This window comes from Malaclemys terrapin, chromosome 4 (genome assembly GCF_027887155.1).
Source record: "Malaclemys terrapin pileata isolate rMalTer1 chromosome 4, rMalTer1.hap1, whole genome shotgun sequence".
NCBI lineage: Eukaryota > Metazoa > Chordata > Testudines > Emydidae > Malaclemys > Malaclemys terrapin.
Genome location: NC_071508.1, coordinates 107653093 through 107674131, shown reverse-complemented (window position 1 = coordinate 107674131; position 21039 = coordinate 107653093). Strand labels below are relative to the sequence as shown.

The 21039-nt window shown below is 42.6% G+C and overlaps 1 protein-coding gene across 4 annotated transcripts in view; it reads right to left on the bottom strand.

Annotated features, from left to right (window-relative positions):
- BRMS1L (BRMS1 like transcriptional repressor) overlaps window positions 1–20083 on the bottom strand; it is a 41943-nt gene extending 21860 nt beyond the window's left edge. For 2 of the 4 annotated variants that reach the window (XM_054027667.1, XM_054027669.1), the window contains exons 1-3: window positions 19865–20082; window positions 9128–9218; window positions 7404–7531 (exon numbers count right to left, since the gene is read on the bottom strand). In XM_054027667.1, the coding sequence (XP_053883642.1) occupies window positions 7404–7531; window positions 9128–9218; window positions 19865–20000 (355 nt within the window). In that variant the 5' untranslated portion in view covers window positions 20001–20082. Of the gene's footprint in view, window positions 1–7403; window positions 7532–9127; window positions 9219–19864 lie in introns of all 4 variants that reach the window. The other 2 variants (XM_054027666.1, XM_054027668.1) reach the window with 2 other exon arrangements.
- Between the last annotated feature and the right edge of the window lie 956 nt (window positions 20084–21039).

Below are 21039 nucleotides of genomic sequence, written 5' to 3'. Positions count from 1 at the left end.
ACTTCTGGCTGAGATAATTTGGTGCATTGGAGGAAGACTGTTTCAAGCAGAGAGCGCAATATTTTTTAAAAAGGTACATTTATGTGCATACAGTGCACTAAGATAATGGGGCCACAACCTAGCTGAGGTCTCTAGGTGCTACCGCAGTATTGTGTTTAATAGTAATGAATGGGAGGCTAACAATAATACAGAGACAGGGGCCCACATCACAAGCTTCCACAACCATTGATCTTGAGGGCAAACTTATGAGATAGGCCAAAGATTGAATTGGCCTTCACAACATCCCATGCTTAAAGTATAACAGGGTCCAAAAAAATAGTTAGGTAAGTTCATGGTGGATAGCTCCATCAATGGCTATTAGCCAAAATAGTCAGGGACAAACACCATGCTCTGGGTGTCCCTAAACCACTGACCACCAGAAATGGAACTGGATGACAGAAGATGGATCACCTGAGAAATTGCCCTGTTCTGTTCATTCCCTCTGAAGCATCTGGCAGCAGCCACTATCGGAAGACAGGTTAGTGGGCTAGATGGACCAACAGTCCAACCCAGTAGGGTTATTCTTGTGTTCACCTATGTGACCTAGGAGGACAAGCTTCTTGCTTGGAAAGCATAGGAACTAAGTGCTCTTCCATTCTTATTAGTGGTCCATGTTGTTTCTCTTCTCTAACTGGAGAACTTGAATCTCCTGGACAGTCTCTTGCAGTTTTCAAAAATCACTGAATTCTCTGTAACCTCAAATTCTATTTGCATCCATTTCTGCTCATATAAGTTTTCAATTAAGGGCTCTCAATAGTTAAAATAGAATTAAAAACGGTCTTATGCCAGTACATTTGTTTGCAAATTCGGTTGGTCTTTCACAAGCACTTCCCCAATAAATGAGTACAAATTAGCAATTTCTCTACTCCCAAGGGAAAAAAAAGTCACTTTTAAAAATTAAAAGGGCATTTTACACACCGATTTGAATAACCACTTTTATTAAAAATAAATAAATACATACATACATACCTGTGTCAGCAAATATTAGCTTTTAAAAACTTTCAGCCTGCTTCTCCAACCCTCCCTACACAACAGATGTCAGATTAACATCTTAATCTAGCAATAAGAGACCTAGAATGAACAATTTCTATCACTGAAGTTTTACTCAATTATATCCCGCATCTAACACTGTGAAGGATTAAGATGTTAGAAGACAAATCATCACGTTTCTTAAATGTTCTTCTCATACTCAGTGAACTGCTTACCAACAAAACATCTTTTCAACTCACTTTTGGGTAATGAGAATATAGTATGGGTAACAGTTTTAGATATTAAGTTTAGAGTTTAAGAAATAGAGTTACTATAAAATAAAACTGAAATGAATGCTATTACTGATTAATGGGACATGATAATATAGCACTTCTGATTCAGGCTAGAATTAAAACTTCAAGTTAGTGGAGTGCACTTGCTTAGATGCTGTTTCACACCAATATGCAAGTTGGCTAAAGAAGTGAAGAGGCTGATAAAGTGTGCTGAGAAAAGATTTGGACTATTTGTTTTAAATCTTTTACCATTTGTTTATAACCTCCCTGGTTGCTAACTGACTGATGGCTGTGTAGCCCAAGGTCCAGTGTGTTTCAGCAGCAGCAGTAAGAACTATAAGTGGACTACAAACTGCTGCATGTTGGGAAAACTTCCTGGGTCCTGCCAGAAGTACCCTCTGCCTTCCCAACAGGAAGTTTTAGCATTGAAGCAGGGAGCCTGAAGCAAGCAGAGAAGAGGCTGCTGGACTGCAACCCTGATGTTTCCTTACAAAATGAAGCTTTGTTTCTGGTCGTTTCTCTCAGTGGGTCTTTACTGAGGTGACCACATGCTGGCACACAATGCCAAGCACACTGAGGAATCTCAAGCCCAGTTTCCCAAAGTTTTGTAAAAAGCTACAAGGCAGACATACCTGATTCTTGTACAGACTCAAACTGGGGTGGTGAACAGTAGGGGGATTACAGATGGAACAAAAACACTGTTGAACTGTGAAATCTGGTCTTTTGTGTACTTTTACCCTATACTATACAGATTTCACCAGTGTTTTTCAAACTGGGGATCCCGACCCAAAAGGAGGCCATAGGGGAGAGGGGAGTTGAAAGGTTATATTGGGGGTGGGGTTGCAGTATTGCCACCCTTACTTCTGTGCTACCTTCAGAGCTGGGCAGCCAGAGAGCAGCAGCTTCTGGCCAGGTCAAATACCATGACAATTTAGAAAACTTCTGTAGCAGAGAATGTAACAACCTGTTTAATATATTAAACATGAAAAGCTTCTCAAAATTATTTGAGTTTTCCTCTCCAAGAAGTAGGACTATGTGTATCTGTATTTGGATGATTCATGGTAAGGGTGGTGTTCCTCAACACTGAGAACAAGACTACTGACTATGTTAAATATCCCAACCCTGGATAACATTGGTATGTGCACGTATGGAAGATCTTGCACTTTTCAGAGGACAAATCACAGTATTATAATGCAAATGAACTGAGTAGCTTTCCTCTTCAAATAATTTGTTCAAGAATGAGGTCTAATATTGCTTTATGTCAGCACCTTTCATAGTATCTGAGTTGCTATGTCAGTTTTCTATGATCCCAGCCAGGGGCGGCGAGTTGTATGGGCCTGTGGTGCCCGGGCTCCATGAATATTCAGGGCCTGGGGGTCCAGGTCCACCAATGTTCGGGGCCGGATCTCTCCCCTGGCTCCGCCTGCTGCTCCCACATGCCTCTCAGCCCTCCCTGCTATCCCTGGGAGATTTAAAAGGGCCCAGGGGTCCCCAGCTACTGCCACCACCGGCAGCACAGCAGGACTGGTTACGCTGTTACATGGGCAGTGTAGTCACCCTTTATAGCAATAGGAGAGCTCTCCCGGCAATAAAAAATAACCATCCCGAACGAGGGGTAAGCACGGTCTATACTGGCGCTTTTCAGCGCTAAAACTTTTGTCGTTCAGGGGTGTGTTTTTTCACACCCCTGAACGACTAAATTTTTAGCACTGAAAGTGGAAGTGTAGACACAGCCTAGGACGGCTTCCTGCCCGCTCCACTCCGGGAAGTGGCCAGCACATCCCTGCAGCCCCGGTAGGGGGGGGGGGGGGGGGGAGTGTAAGTGTGCGCGTCCACATGCTGCCCCCAACCCAACCGCGGAGCCACTGCCAGAGGGGTGTGCAGGCCGCTTTCAGGAGCTGGCACCACCCCAGGTAACCACCGACCCCCTGCTGCACCCCAACCTCCTGCCCCATCCCAGAAAGTCACCATTGATGTAGTGTCAGTGTGGATACTGTGTTGCTTACATCAACTGTCAGTGGCTTTCAGGAACCACCCCACAATGCCTCACACTGACAATACAATTGGTACAAGCACTCCTAGTAAGGATGCGCACTGCCAACATAAGTAGCCAAACGTGCGTGCACACACACACACACACACACACACACACACGTGATTTAATAACTGCAGTAGCTGTATTCTGACATAAGTTAGGTCAACATAATTTAGTAGTGTAGACATGGCCTGACAACATAACTTGTGCAGGGAATGCAGGAAAAGTAGGTTGCAAGAGTTTCTTCTAGAGCAGTGGTTCTCAACCAGGGGTATACATACCACTTGGGGTACTCAGAGGTCTTCCAGGGGGTACTTCAACTCATCTAGATAGTGCCCTAGTTTTACAACAGGCTACATAAAAATCACTAGCAAAACCAGTACAAACTAAAATTTCACACGACTTCTTTATACTGCTCTATATACACTATACACTGTAATGCAAGTCCAATATTTATATTCCAATTGATTTTATAATCACATGGTAAAAATGAGAAAGTAAGCAACATTTTCAGTAATTGTGTGCTATGACACTTTTGTATTTTCGTGTCTGATTTTGTAAGCAAGTAGTTTAAGCTAGGTGAAACTTGGGGGTACACTAGACTAATCAGACTCCTGAAAGGGGTACAGTAGTCTGGCAAGATTCAGAACCACTGTTCTAGAGGCCAGGGTTTCCTGAGTGACAATAAGAAACCCAAAAAGTGAAAAAGGAGTCTGTCCACACTAGCATGGCCCCAGTGAAGCAAATGGAAGCTGCTGGAGCTTACTTCATTATTTCCCCTCGGGGAGGAGTTTACCATCATGTACATCAAGTTCTTTGATAGGAAGTCTCCTCATAGGAAATGCTGTGTCCTTCTCCAGATAAAAGCGGTATTTAATTTGAGCAGGCTCATTAGTAGGGCCCTACCAAATTCACAGCTGTGAAAAATGCTGTCATGGATTGTGAAATCTGGTCTTTTGTGTACTTTTACCCTATACTATACAGATTTCACCAGTGTTTTTCAAACTGGGGATCCCGACCCAAAAGGAGGCCATGGGGGAGAGGGGAGTTGAAAGGTTATATTGGGGGTGGGGTCGCGGTATTGCCACCCTTACTTCTGTGCTACCTTCAGAGCTGGGCAGCCAGAGAGCAGCAGCTTCTGGCCAGATGCCCAGCTCTGAAGGCAGCGCCTCACCAGCAGCAGTGCAGAAGTAAGGGTAGCAATACCATACCATGCCATCCTTACTTCTGCGCCGTTGCTGGCGACGGCGCTGCCTTCAGAGCTGGGCTCCCGGCCAGCAGCCACTGCTCTCCAGCCACCCAGCTCTGAAGCAGCATTGCAGAAGTAAGGGTGGCAATACCGTGACCCCTCCTACAATAACTTTGTTTCTCCACCCAAGCTTCTTTTGGGTCAGGACCCCTACAATTACAGCACTGAAATTTCAGATTTAAATATCTGAAATCATGAAATTGATGATTTTTTAAAAATCTTATTACCATGAAATTAACCAAAACAGACCATGAATTTGGTAGGGCCCTACTCATTAGGTAAATCCTATCCCTACCGACACTGCAAAAAAGTTTACCTTTCTTTCCAGCCTTTTGGTCTTTGCAGCTTCTAATGATGTCCTCCAAGGCAGCAGGTAAGGGAATGTATAGATCTAGTTTGGTCCCTGACAGACAGTCTCATCCTCCTGCCCTCTCTCTTTTAAGGGCAAGGGGGAGACCAGGAAGAATTATCCAGCAAGCTCTAGTCTTGCTACTACCCTGCGTGGGTCTTGTACTATTCTGGGACAAATAGTACAAGACAAACTTCCTTCTCCTAAGCTTCCTGCTCAGCTTCTGATAGCTGACCCTTAATTCCAGCAGTAATCCATCTGTTTAGATTTCATAGCTTTCTTTTTCCTTACTGTTTTCTCAAGATTTGAGAAAAGCCATTTTTGAGTCTAGTGATTATGATTATGATTGCTTCCACAACTAACCCAGGCTTTTGGAGTTCTCTAGAACCAACTCCTCTGAATCTGATTCAGAGAGATGCCTAGTCTGAGTGGGGAAGACAATGAATTTCTTCTTCAACTTGAAAGGTATTCGTGATACAGTAGCTCCGACTGGGTAAGGCCTGCTTACTTTTCTCTCTCTCTCTCTCTCTGCCTTTTAGGGTTACTCTCAGATTCTGAAGGAGACAGGCTAATGGGCTCCCCAACTGCACTGAAGATGTGAATGGGTCAGGGAATCTCAATATATTGCCTCTCCATACCATTGTGACTCCAGACTCAGTAGCGTAGCTAGGAGGGGAGCAGGGCAGCGGCCGCTCTCCTGCGGAGCACAAGCGGCGCCTTTTCAATTTCTTGGTGCCTTTTTAATTTTTACTCACACAGCGGCGCTTTTACTGATGGGGCGGCGCTCCGGGTCTTCGGCGACAGGTCCTTCACTCGCTCCGGGTGTGTTCAGCAGCACCAAAGGACCCGCCGCCGAAATGCCACTGAAGACCCGGAGTGCCGCCCTGTCAGTAAATGTGCCGCTGGGTGAGTAAAAGCGCTGCAGCGGGTGGCACCTTTTTGGTGATTGCTCCCCCGTTTGCTACACCTGGCTACACCACTGCTTGCAGTACAGGTCTGAGGTTTGAGCCAGGGGATCCAAGACCTAGGTTAGGATAACAAGGCACATTACAACATATGTCAATCCCAGGGGAAAGACCAATTCTGAAGAGGATATCTAGGATTGAAGAAGGGTTAGGTGATCTTTCTGGGGGAAAGAATGACTAGCCCCCGAAATCCTAAATTATCCTTATATGAGGGAGCAGTAGGGAAAATCTCATTGAGAGGAACCCACAGAATAAAGAGAAGATCCCTCTTGATCCTCTGGGCCTGACCTGCTTTTGCTTTATGGCCTGGAGTTGAGTGATGAGGAAAAAGATTTTGGCAGTACTTGTGATCACCAGCACTAATGATGCAAGCCAAGGCAGTTTTGTACTTTTTCAGATTGTTTAGCTGTATTTCATTTCTGCTGGTTCTCCCTTCAGAGGAGGTAGGCATGGTTCCTCGTGGCTCTTTTCTAACCTGTCCTAGGGGACACCTCTTTCCTACCACAGACAGGTTGAGCATCTGTGGATTAATCTGGTTGAAGAGGTCACCATCCAAAAAACTTTGTAATGGGGTAGAACAAGAGGAGCAGATCTTTGTTTTCCTCTTCAATTTCTTTGTCATGTCAGCATACCCTGTAACTGCCATGAGGCATGGCTAATACTCTACCTCAGCAGACAAAATGGAGTTGACAAGAGTTCTTATTAAAACTGTATCCAGATGTTAAGATCCAATTTAGCTAAATGCTCAGAGTTTAAAATTCCTGGAATTATTTGTTTTTTCTTTTTTGGGGTCAGAATTGCACAACTGCTGTAGACCCATTGTTAAGGAATTTACATGCCCTATATCCTCTGCACAGTAAGGTCTGGAGACATGGATTACAAGGCAGCTGAACTGGTTATACAAAACTATAACCAGAAACTATTTTAGACAGTGTTAGAGTATATTCAGTGTGTTAGATGTTAAAAATTACAAGCTTAAGTGTGCTTGTGTATCATATTGTCTTCTAGCACTGTACGTTAAGGGATCTAACAAGTTCTAATAAAATACAGTAGCAGTTTTAAAGTTTGTAAAAGACAACTCGCATCACAACTCAAAACAAGATTTTTAAAGCTGTAAAGAAAGTACTCAAAAATTTTATCAATTTGAGATTAATCCAAGGGCAAAAGTCTCCTTCACATTTTCATATCCTTTATTTTTGAAATCCTCTGACACTAATAGAAATAGCAGCCCTTATTAATGCAGAAGTGTAATCATTTTGTACAATGCTACAGAGACAGAGAACAGATGTGGCACAAGTTAACATCACACTACCTAGGGTTTAATCAGATGGTACCTTGATGAGACAGACAGACAATCTATTCTGCTAAAAAAGTGTCCATTAGATTTCTCTTCTGAGGTATTACAAATTTATAATAGTCACATGTTCTAGAATGAGTCAACTGACTTTAAAGTTGCATAGTAGATCTACACTGTTAAACAGCAACAATCATGTCACATTCCTACCTGCCACCTTTGTTCGGATTTGCATGTTTTCTTGTAAAGCTGCCAATGGTTCCAAGTATTCTTGTGCCTTTCCAGCTATAACCTCCTGTAGTTTTGCATCCACTTGGCTTAATCTTTCTTTGTAAAGTCTTAAAATAAAAATGTAGTGTATTACTTAAGAGCCAATACAAGCAGAATAGCAGAAATGAAAGTTTCGTATGCAAGAATTCTTTAGACGATCCCATATCTACAGTCATAAAGTTTAATAATCCCATGACAGATCTACTAAAACCTAGCAATCTAAATCTGGTGCCACTCTAAATTCCAAGACAAAAGTCACTTTGAAAGTAAACTATTTTCTTTTTGTATACTTCACCCTTCTAGGAAAGATGTACAAGCATAGCATTTCTATCCCTTCTTTCTGAAGATGGAATCACAGATATTAATGGCATTGCAGAGTATGATCGCTTCAACAACAACAACAACAAAACCAACACCACACACTTTCCCCTTGGTATTGGTGACTAGGAACTGGTGATGGTATACAGAAACTTTTACGATGATTACCCAGATTGGCAGCAACTGAATTATCAAATAACACTACATGCAAAAAGATGAGCAACCTACATGGAAAGATGAGCCTTCATATCAGTTCTTAGTGGACAGATTCTGCATACCACATAAAATATTCCCACCATAACACTAACTGGCACCTTCAGCTAAGATATCGCATACTCAACTGGCATGGAAAATGAGCTGATATTTTAAAACCTCTAAAATTGCTCCCTTCTGAACAAGTTGATATTAATTGGCAGAGCGATGTGGGAAAAATCCTTTACCTACAGAACGGACAGGTTAAGTCTGAAGATCACAATGTATCTATCAAACAGTTTTTACAGTTCGTAAGACAACAGAGCCCCATTCTCAAGTGGAGCCTCTGGGTTCAATAGTGATAACTTTTAAAAAATGTTGCAGATCAGTTAAGTTGAAAGCTGAATGGTCAACCATCAATACTAGCTCACCTGCTTGTTTTAGTTTTCACTTCATGTCTATTAAAGATAAACCTATCTAGAGCAGTGAAGGAGAGAAGTAGGCTGATAGAACTTAAATAGGTATCAATTGCTGCTAAAGCACAATTTTTTGACCTTACAGAATTATTTCTGAAAACAAAATGTAAATGACAATTCAAAACACACCTTTATTGGTGAGACTATCAGCTGAGAGAGAAGTCAAATTTTGCAGTCTGTTACACTGATGTTGAAAACTTAATTTTAGACAGGCTTTTAATTAATGCTGGGGGAATGCCTCTGGTTGCATATATAGTGGTACCAATGACATAGGGAAGCAAAAGGGGTCCTGATGCCACCCCCACAAGAATGCAGGTCTACATATATCCCCTCAGCATTCTGGGACAGGAGACTCATGCTGGCACCTCCACCCAGCAACTGCATTTGAGATCCCTTTTCTTACTCTAAATCTACATTTATCTTCCCCCTAAAAATTCTACTAAGAGAATAAAGTAGAAATTTGACTACCCGCACAATTATTTCATCTCAGAATGCCAATTTAACATTATGCTCTTTAGAAAGAGTCAACAGCTGCTGGAATGGTAGAATCCTCTTCCAGATAAGAGTAATTCCTGCAACACAGGAAAAGAAAGACTGACTGTTCGTGGTCACTTATAGCACTACTGAAAGAATGAGCCCCCAAAGGAAGAGACTTTTTAAAAATGTTTGACTACTTACTGATCTTTGAGGTCTGTAAATTGTTTTTCAAGATTGGACATTTCATCTAAGCATTCCATTCTTCTTCTTTCACAGTCCTCATCATCCATTTCTGAAAATTAAAAGGGTTTTTTTGGGAGAATAATATCTCAGAATAAATTTGTTGGAAATGAAGTTACCAGTTTTGTACAACTGAAACCCAAGCTAACAAACAATTTATGAAAAACTGAACCAGCTACTGATGTTCTGTAAGCTAAAGATTTAGCTGTAAGCGGATATAAAGTCCCTGCTGAAGACAATTCCAAATTTCAAAGCTACCTTACATTTGCTGTGGTATATAAAAGAAATTAACCTAACTGGGTTTCTTCTAGAATTAGAAGAAATGGAGATCAGTTTAGTTAGTTGAAGCAATAGCAATCCACACAAAATGAGTGCATAGTCCATGGAGTTATATTGGTTATCCATAGACTGATATTTTGTATAGATTAACCTCCACTAAAAAAAGAAAGTCATAGTTCTTCAGTTTTGAAGACTATTTTCATTATATTAATTGGTTTCTTGGTTTTGCAGCCAAAAGAGCTCATGTATAGGAATCTCCCTCATTTATCTTAGGCTAGGTCTACACTACCCGCCTGAATCGGCGGGTAGAAATCGACCTCTCGGGGATCGATTTATCGCGTCCCGTCGGGACGCGACAATCGATCCCCGAATCGACGCTCTTACTCCACCAGCGGAGGTGGGAGTAAGCGCCGTCGACAGGAAGCCACAGAGGTCGATTTTGCTGCCGTCCTCACAGCGGGGTAAGTCGGCTGCGATACGTCGAATTCAGCTACGCTATTCACGTAGCTGAATTTGCGTATCTTAAATCGACTCCCCCCTGTAGTGTAGATGTAGCCTCAGTGCCTATTTAAATAAATATTTTAAAGCAATGCAATAAAAACAGATTCATCACCATTGCCAGAGTTATTTTATTGACATTTCTGAATATTTCCTTAAATATACTTGCATTTAGAGATCAAAGTACCATTTTTTTTAAAAGCAAGGAATGTTGGATTTTGGCAAAGCTCTTCTGCCAGACTTTTCCTAAAAACTTTGTTTGACACCTCCTATTACCATAGAGGTATGCAGAGGCTTAGTTGCTTTCTTAATTTAGATGCAGATAAATGTTAAATGTCCTAGAAATGGAGAGAATCCCCGATGGTATTGGATACGTGCTCCAAATCTTATCTTTTTTCATGGTGGAATTTGCCTTTTTGTTCTCTATAATGTAGAAGAGAACTTGAAAAGTGTTTTTCCACAAGAGTTTCTGCTTTGTTCTCCCCGCCCCCCACCCCCACCCCCCCGCTGCCCCATCCTCTTTTAGGAGTTTCTCACCTAATCTTTCCCAGAGGACTTATTGGCAGAAGAGAAGGGAAAGTGTCTCAAGAGATGCGTATTGTGAGCTCTCACCACTCAAAGGCAGGGGAGTCAGAAGAAAGTTAGCTAGATGCACCAGAGTTCAGCAAGCATGAGCAAACACAAAATTTTAAGTGCGGACACTAAGAGTTATTTAAAGGACATTTCTGTTCACCCCTACAATATCATGGGGTGGAGACAAGAGAATTTCATTAGCACTGAATGTGTCAGATCTATTAATGAGGACAGATAATTCTCTTGTACACAGACAGGTCATCCCCTAGAGCAATTGGTGCTGTCTCTGAACAATACCTTGTCCCTAAACTCTAAAACAACCAGGATACCAGCAGAGCACTGTTGACTCTGGAGCTTTTTTGACTAGCTTCTTGACTAGCTTGCCTGGAAAACAGAGACAAGGTGGGTTTGATAATACCACCTTTTTTTAGTTCAACTTCTGTTCATGATAGAGATACAACCTCCTGAAGAAAAGCGTATCGGATGGTAACTGGCAAGGTCACTAGGATTTAGTAGTAGCGGTGGCGGCAGGAGCATCTTTAGCACTGGTCAGGCTATTGTCTATTTCTTGGTTAGAAAGGAGAATTTCCTATTTGAGAGACATGCTACCATCTTTTAGGAATGGTTCCAAGTGTTCTCAGCTCTTTTATTAGCTTGGAAGAGTTAAAGAGACATGTGACAGTTCCAGTTGCTGTTAGTATTTCCATGACTACTACTTGGACAGACAGGCTGCATTGTTTGTGAGGAAGGGTTGTCTTAGACCCATTGTTCTTGATGTCCCCATGAGGCCACTTCAGATAGGAGTTCTCTCTCTGAAGTACAGTGACAATTCCTCACAGATATCCAGATGGAGAGAGTCTGGATTTACAACACCAGTTCCGGTCCCAAGGAGCTCTGCTAGGTGCGACCATACTAAGCTCTTTTGCCTCCTCCTTAACTGCAGCATAAGTTTGCCATGGGGAATTTTAACAAAGTGTCTGTATCAGACTGATTTACACAAATACCACTCAAGTCTTCAACCTCCTTATTTTTTGTTAAACATAGCAATCTGCATGGGTGATGACATGGAAGGCACAGCTTCAATGCCTGCATATCAACAGTTGTCATGTGGTGATAAATATAGTGCTTGCTGGTTTCTTCCACTCCTAGGCTTCTCGGCTGGATGGAATCTTCTGCAACTACACTGTAATTGGGAGGGGCATTTAAGCTTTTGGGGGTGCGGGGCAAACTTTGGTGATAGCTTCTTTGTGCCTGGAGACATGATGAAAGGGAGGAAAGGAACAATTTATTATTTGAATTCCATCAGCCTCTAGGAGACTCAGTCAAGGACCAGGATCCCATAATGCTGTGTGTTCATACAGTGCCTAGCAAAAAGTTGGTCCCTCCAGGGTTATAAAATGTAGCACAGCATCACACACACACACACACACACACATCTTGATTCTCAAAGGTACTGGGAACCCAAAAGTCCATCTGAAGTTAATGGAAGTTGTGGGTGCTAGACATCTCTGAAAAAAAGTCAGGCCTGTTCAAAGTTTATTACTTTACACAGCATGGCTTTTTTTTTTTTTTTTTTTAAATGTATTGTGCACACAGCAATACAGATTAGCTGAGTAAGACAAACCAGATGCAAGACTGAATCTCTTACTTTCCTGCTTGAAGTAGCTGTATAAACCAGGGGTAGGCAACCTGCGGCATGCGAGCTGATTTTCAGTGGCACTCACACTGCCTAGGTCCTGGCCACCGGTCTGGGGGGCTCTGCATTTTAATTTAATTTTAAATGAAGCTTCTTAAAACATTTTAAAAACCTTATTTACTTTAAATACAACAATAGTTTAGTTCTATAGTATAGACTTATAGAAAGGGACCTTCTCAAAATGTTTAAATGTATTACTGGCACGCGAAACCTTAAATTAGAGTGAATAAATGAAGACTTGGCACACCACTTCTGAAAGGTTGCCGACCCCTGGTATAAATTCTAAACTGATTTTCTAAGGCAAAAAAGTTACCTGCATATACATAGTATACTAATTTAAAGAGGCAACACCTCCGTATTGAGTAAACAACAGTGACTACCATAACTTGGTGCAAAAAACCCTCTCAAATTGAAAGAAATCCAGCAAAATATGGACTACCCTGCAAAAGCTGGTGAAAAATTGCTTTGAATTTTACATTTTCCCTTGCAAGATGCTCCTGACCCTGCAAATTTGGTGATTAAAAATGTTTAAACTCAATTTGCATACCTTATTCTCGAGCAATACAAGTAATTGTGTGGTTATTGCAGCTCAGTTTCCCTTATAAACCTGAGTTTGCTCACAAATCTAGTCACCTCAGCCTGAAAACTGGCAGGTTAGGTTTACAGCGGATAGAATTTTCCTACAAAAATTGAGGCAAATTGAGGTTGATGTGTCACAACCACACTAATACAATGGACTATATACAAGGGTGAAGAATCACCAGATTTCTACTGCATTAATAACCCAAAGTCACTTTAAAAATAGCCCAATCTGTATACCGAAGTGAAGATTTTTATTAAATACATTGTTGTTTGATGTAAGACCAAACAAAAGCTTTAGATACCTAGATTTGGAAAAAAAAAAAAAAAAAAGCTACATGCCCTAGCAGAAGTTCATCCACATTAGCAACAAAGCTATGAGATGGCAATCAAATTCAAAAATCAAAACCCCCATTCTGGTACCTGTATCCCAAGAGAGGGTTGGCAGATGTTTCAAACAAAATATGGCTAATGACACAATTAAAAATAGCAGTCTTCATCAGAAGTAGAATGCTTCTGTTGGTGGTCACACATCACCAATGAAATGATTGCACTGTTCACTGGTGCAAACTGTTCACAACAGATTTCGTGTCACTGCATTTATGCTCATGTCACTGCATATATGGTCCAACACAAAGAATGTTTTTTAAAAGTTCCTCTTGCATCTTGTTGCACAGTTTTGTTTTTATCAAGTTCCTCTGAGAAAATCTTTCAACTGCAGTGTTGCTAGAAGGTAGCAACAGCAACAAAAGAGCAAATAAGCCAAGTCCACGAAGTCTTTGTCTCCAGCAGCAGTGTGTTCGAGAACTTCAACCCAAATCTACTCTTAGTTGTCTTGAGTATGCCAGTGAACCATAGGCAAAACTCTTTACTGTTGCTTCAACTGTCCAAGGTCTCTACAAAACAATGGTTGATATTTCATCTAGGTCATGCGGGGTTGAGCACAATACAAAGACTGAAAGGGATTTAATCACTGAACGTTTGATGGTGATCTCTGTTTCACAAATTCCAACATGAAACCTCGACACCTACTTTTGATGTCTTTGACAACAGGAACACTTAGTGTGTATTTTGAAAGTTCCAGCTGAAAAGCGACTCCAAAATAGACTGCACAAAATGGTAAGTAATTTGACCCAAAGGTGAGGTCTTAGTTTAACACAGCAGTCCAGTTCTCAAAAAAAAAAAAAAAAAAAAAAAAAAAAAAAAAAACACCCACACACACAGTTTCAAAACCCTCACCACAACGCTCTGGTAGAATGTCATCAATTCCTGCAGCAGCTTTCCTGCATTAGTTCTTTCCAACTGAAACATTTGGTTTATCCTCCAGGCTTCCTGCAGGTTTGGACATAGAAAAGTCAGGTACATTTTATTCACCTGATCACTGTACAGATGATAAAGAAGTTCGGCATCATAGTTTCTTTCTTTGTTTTTGACTATCTGAAAGTTTAGCTTCAGTTTGAACTGATCAAGAGCCCTGTTCACATAGGGACTAATGGAAAGCCATCTTGTGCCAGAAAGCTTCATCAAACTGTGTTGCTAAGCAGGATGGCTGTTTCATTGCCTGAAAGAGCTCCAGCTGCTACACAATGAATCCTCCATATGAGTTTCAATAGCCTTGTGGTCACGAACCCATCATCAATACAGCGGAATCTGTGTCCAATAAGATGGGGTGCAATCTCATAGACAGTCATATATGGAATTGTGGGTTCTTCTGTTACCACAGAAGGTACTCAATATTGTTTGATGCAAATTAGCTCTACTTCCTCATAAGGCTGCTACAAACTTAACTTCAATGTAAATGTAACAGGGAAGACGAATGAGGAGATTCTTAGCCAGGTGCTCACGACTGTGATACCAACCTCAGGGCAGACTGTTACAAACCAGGTTACTCCCAGTCCCAAAGGACCAGTCACATACACGAGGTCACTGCACCTTAGACCTCACACCAAAGATGCTTGTAGCCAATCCTATAACAAACTAAAGATTTATTAACTAAGAAAAAGAAATAAGTTATTTACAAGGTTAATGCAGGTAAACATACACACACAAATTAGTTACAATCTTAGGTTCCAAAAGGTAATAGAAGGTGATGCACCACGCAAGCTTTCTACATCCTTTATAGCTAATCCAAGCTAAGCAGCATGGGGATTTCATGCTTATTCTTAGAAATATTGCCCTCTCCAAATGCCAAGCAGCACAGTGATACAGTTCCTTCTGATCATGAATTTTTATTCCCTTCTCCCAGAGTTCAAACTCGTGGGACAAGTGTTTGCACCCATCTCCTCTTCATGGGTGTGGGGAGAGGAGGGAAAAGGCAATCAGTCAACAAAATCTTTGTTCTTTGATGTTTCACAATGGTTCATTTGGCTGCAATGGGGATTCTTGTGTACAGAACAAGTAATTTACATTAATTAATGCTTCTTTCCTGTTTGGTGAGTTACACAGTTAGAGGTTTATAATGCAAACATTCAATATAACTTTATACCACAAGATACAGCTGTTATAAGTGAGATCAATACACGCAACATCCTACAAACATTTCATCAAGTCTAAACACATTCTTATAAACATAAGTTCTATTTTAACAATACTAACATATAGGTGAGCCAGAATGGCTTCCAGATATGCATTTGTCAGTGTTTAGGGAGGCCTAGGCATGAGCAGGCATCTGGTCTGCCAACATCACAATGGTACAGTTTACATTTGATGTAAACAGTTGGGTTGTCCACATGCTGTTGGCACCTCAAACTATGCTGTCTCACCAGCTCTCCCACTGGCTCATACAGTTGAACAGCATGGTGGAATGATTGAACATTGGTACTCCACAAGTGAGGAGAGCTTTGGTGGTGAACAAGAGCAGGCTACAGTGAACTTTTGGGCTCCTTCTGAACGAAAGGACGTCAGCCATTTCAGAGAGTTTCCATTCACCCCAGCAGCTTATGAGAGGTTGGCAGGGAGTTCTGTATCAGACTCCACAGTTCGCATACACACACAAATTCAGAGAACAAGAGTAATATTAGATCAGAAAGGGCCCTGGAATTTTTAGATATAAAATTACAATTTGAAATTAAGTTATGTTTAACACAGAAGAGGACTTCTGTTGATTAAAATATTATTTTACTGTTAACAGGCAAGAAGCAACAATAGGATGGGACAAATTATTCATTATTGACTAAAGACTAGATGCAACAAGTAAACAAGTAAGGGGAAGAGGCAATGAGGACAATAGTAATAAGATCAGAAAGTTACATGGACTGAAAATATGCACAACTTATTGGCTCCAAGTGATTTAGTAGTTTTTTAAAATATCCTATCAAGCCATAACCCATTGCTTGGCGTGAACATTTGCAACAGTCATAGCCTGTTATTGGCTTGCATTGCAGACAGCATAAATATGAGGAGGAAAAAACCCTCCTACTCTTACCTTTAGCTCCCTTATATAATTACCCCAACAATTTACTCCTCAGGATGTCTGCCTCGCATAAGGCAGGAAGGCAAACAGGGTCCTAAAGTTTCTTCCACTTTGTTCCACGGTTCAGGAGGGTCTCAGCTAGGTTTCAGGTTTCAGACATGTTTCAGTAAGTAATTTTTGTAACTAATGCTTTGTTTCCAAATAATTAGTATTTGTTTACTTCATAAACAAATATCATGGGATTTTAAATCAAGATAAGCAACCTCAACCCCAATCCTCCTTGAGAATCAGTGGTCCTCTGGACCCTTTCCCCCCTGCATAACATACTGGGCAGTGTGAATGTGTACTCTTAGCCTCTGCTACAATGTGGAATGCACCACCTCGAAGTGTGGGAGAATAATGCCCTCTTCCAGCTGCAGTTAACACCACCATAGACCCTCCATTTCTACATCTGTGTACATACATACACAAGCCAGAATGACCTTCCAACTAGCAGAAGGAAGTGTTTCGTGTATACATAACACATATGGAATGGCACACCCTCATGATCAACTGGATTTATCATGCACCTCTGACTGCCTCACCTGCACTCTGCCCACTAATCCATCTCCACTAGGATTATTTGTAACATTTCCAACCTCCAAATAGCTTTAAAGTATCTTTAAAAATACTGCCAGTAGTTTACTATATTCCCTATCTCCCAAAATTTGGTATTTCTTCCCTAAGGTTACCCAAACTTGAGAAGCATGATGGGTAATAGTCCTGGAAAAATAACAGGCTTAAGGTCAGATACCTCACTGCCCTTCAGGTGAGCATTTATAGAGACAGAGATATCACTTCCCAAAAGATCACTCATTTCTAGACCTGGGATGCCTCAAGGTATTAAAAATCACAACTTTATGTATGGGAGAATTGGTTTAGGTAATCTTGGTATGTTTCTAAAATGTATTACAATTTCTTCTCCCTCTAAAGCCTGAAGGATGGGACTTGTGGTAATTAGGGCAGCCTGTCTTAAAGGTAAAGATAGTAAAAATAATATTTAAAGTAAATTTCTGAATTAACTCTCCTATAAGATGTGGCCAATACAGATATACCAAAGGTGTCCTACAAAATGTCCAAGTTCTCATCTGAGATGATGAGCATAACTTGTGGCTTTGACATTCATCACTAATATGTAGGGCCCTACCAAATTCACAGCCATGAAAAACACATCACAGACCAGGAGATCTGGTTCCCCCTCCCACCCCCCGCTGTGAAATCTGGTCTTGTGTGCTTTTACCCTATACAATACAGATTTCATGGGGGGGAGATCAGCGTTTCTCAAATTGGAGTGCCTGACCCAAAAAGGAGTTGCAGGGGGAGGTCACAAGGTTATTTTAAGGGAATCACAGTATTGCTACCCTTACTTTTGTGCTGCTTTCAGAGCTGGGCCGCCAGAGAGTGACAGCTGTTGGCTGGGTGCCCAACTCTGAATGTAATGCCGCACCTACAGCAGCACAGAAGGAAAGGTGGCAATACCATACTTTGCCACCCTTACTTCTGTGCTGCTGTCTTCAGAGGTGGGCAGGCTGAGTGTGGCGGCTAAGTAAGGGCACCGCTCAGCAGGTAACAGCGCAGAAGTAAGGGTGGCAATACCATACCATGCCATTGCCATCCTTACTTCTGCGCTGCTGCTGGTGGCAACTTTGTCTTCAGAGCTGGGCTCCCTGCCAGCAGCTGCTGCTCTCCAGCAGCACAGCTCTGGAGGCAGCGCCATTGCCAGTAGCAGTGCAGAAGTCAGGGAAGCAGTACTGCAACCTCCCCTACAATAATCTTGTGATGCCCCTCACAACTCCTTTTTGGGTCTGGATCCCTAAAATTACACTGTGCAATTTCAGATTTAAATAGCTGAAATCATGAAAGTTACAGTTTTTAAAATCCTATGACCGTGAAATTGACCAAAATGGACCACGAATTTGGTAGGGCCCTACTAATATGGCATTTCTAAACTCAGGGGAGTCTTGGTGCTCAAGTGCAGATTGTATTGATTGGTTAACTATATCTAAAACTTCTAGACAACACCTGTTGATAAAATAAACCAACTGAAGTTAAATAAGTTAAAGGTAAGCTCACCAATTATTTTCAATACTCATCAAAACTTCATTCCATCCAAAGCTTCTTCCCTTGATTTAAAGCAGAATAATTTGCTATCCACCTCAACCTCACTTTTTGCTGGTTTGAAGCAATATAGTAATTTCAACTGAGTTCACAGCCACATTAATATTGACACTAAGGTAATTTCTTTTATTGGACCAACTTGGTGGAAGGTATATATTACGCATTAACCCTTATGCTTAACAGCAGGGGTCTCCAAGTCCCAGCCCACGGGCTATCTGCGGCCCGAGAACCTCCCCACTGCAGCCCTTGGAGGAGAGATGCATGCAGCCACGATTTTTAAGACATTCAAAATAAAAAGTACAATATAAACGTTTTCTTTTCTGAACACCATCTTCAGTGACATTATTGGCCCGCTGGGAGGATTTGAGGACTGGCACTAAAGTAAATTGAGTTTGAGACCCCTGCTTAATAGTCTGTGCCAACCTGTTTAGCTCAGACACTCTGATGTCCTTCCCCTAACCTGAAGAAGAGATCTGTGTTACTGGAAAGACTGTACTGTCCACCAACAGAAGTTGGTCCAATAAAAGACATTACCTCACCTACCTTGTGCATCTCATATCCTGGGACCAACAACACTACCAACAGGTAATTTCTTGTAAGTGATATGTGGTATTTTAAAAATTATATTTATTCGTTGGAAAGTCTTTTCTATAGAACTTTTGATAAGAAATTTTCTGCAGTTTCTTTAAACATCCATAGTTTATTTAAAAAAAAATGCCTTATTTGAGATGCATAATCTTGTCTTGTAGAAGTTAGCAACTGAACTCCTGGCAAGGGACAAGATGCTACAATGCTGTGTATGGGGAGGAAAAAAAATAGTAACAACTCAAGAAAGACAGATAAGGAGAAGATGCCATGCAGGAAGGGAGCAGGATAAAATCTTCCATGTAGGGGAAGGTGAGAAAGGATGGGCCCCCCAGGTCAGAAAAGGAGAAACTACCAGATAGGCGAAGGGGGCTGTGGCCCCCACATCAGGTAATAGGGCAAGAAGAAACGGACATGCAAAGGGAGCGTGGTGGCACAGGCTGTGGTCCCATGGGGTAAAGCAAAAAGCTGCCATGAACAAGGAGGGGATGAGACATATCCCCTTGGAAAGAGGAGGCTCAGAAGGTGCCAGGCAAGGGAGGAGGGGCCGTGTCCACAAGCTGCCGTGCAGAGGGGGCAGGCCGTACCCTTTACGGGGGTTCACAAGTTGCCCAGCAGGGAAGAGTGTGGGCTGTCACCCCCACCCCACCAAGAAGAAGGGGATTCAGAAGCTGCGGTACAGGGGAGAAAGGGGCAGATGCTGCCGTGCCGGGGGAAGGGAGCGAGCTGAAGGGGGGGGTGGTCAGAGGTGGAGGGGCGGGGTCAGATGCTGCCGGGCGGGGGCGGGGGCGGACTGCGGCCCCCACAGCAGGGGAAGGTGTTAACGGTCCCCGCAGTGTAATTGCGCGAGCGGCCGCCCTTCCCCGGCATTTGCAAACGGCCCCTGGTGCCCCCGCCCACGAACCCGCTCCCCGGTTACCTGAGCTGTCCCCCTCCTCGGACACGGACGAGCTCTCAGTCTCCTCCTCCTCCGAGGAGCTTCCCTCGTTCTCCCCGTAATCCACCTCCATCTCATCGTGGTTGTTCTCCTTCTTCTCCCGGGAATGGACCGGCATCCTCCCCGGAGATACCGCCGAGCCACGGGACCGCCCTTCCCTCCTCCTCCGCCGCCACCGGCTGCTCCTCCTCCTGCCCGCCCCTCAATAAAACCGCGCCATTCCCGCACGCGACACAACGCAACCCAAGCCCCTGCCGCATGGTCCTTCTCGCCGCTTATTGGTGGCTACTGGGCCGAGGGGGCGGCTCCTCCGCCAAACTCAGCAAGTGTGGTAGGCCGTTGTGCAAAGCATCATGGTAATTGTAGTTCGTTTGAGGGGACTGTAGTTTCATAGCTGTGGATTAGATAGGGGAGGTGCCAGGCTTGTGATGAGCGCTGGGGCTGGGGAGGTAGAGGTAGGGAATTCCCACCCTCCCCTGCAATCCCTCTGGCGCCAAGGGTGCTGATCTAATTGAAGGGCTCCTTGATGGTTACCGTTTATGAGTTAGAGCTAGGAATATATGCCAGAGCTGGTTTCATCTCCTCCTGTCAGCCTTGCGCAGCATGAGATGGGTCAGGGGAGTGAGGGATGGACGGACAGGCTGGCTGGCATTTGGGTGAATGGTCACACTCACAGCAGTACCTCCTGGCCTAGACATCAGAACCCTACATCTGAATACTGAGCTTCAGTGTCACTTCAAACAGCAATTCTCCAAAATGATTAGAGGTTTTTAGTTTTGTCTTTTAACTGGAATTACTCAATTACCATTTACCTCAAATTAGCTAACACGTTTGTACCTTGGTCTGAACAGACCACAAACATTTATGGGTCACCCTAGGCTGAGCCATTTACCATAGGATTAAATCTCTCCAGTTTCCAATCTGGGGTTCAGCTAAGAGAAGCTTGAATAATGGAGGTGACCAGCTCAAAGCTGATAAACTCCATGGGAAGGAAGCAGCAAAGGTAGCAAGGAAGGAGAGCACAGGGGGGAAGCAGATGACTGAAATCTTTAAGCTCTTAAGAGGGCTTCAGAAGACAAAACTTTTTAGGCAGATGAGAAGCAGGGAGGAGAGCAAGGAGCTGTCTGTTCTCCCTTCCCTGACTATAATGTTTTATG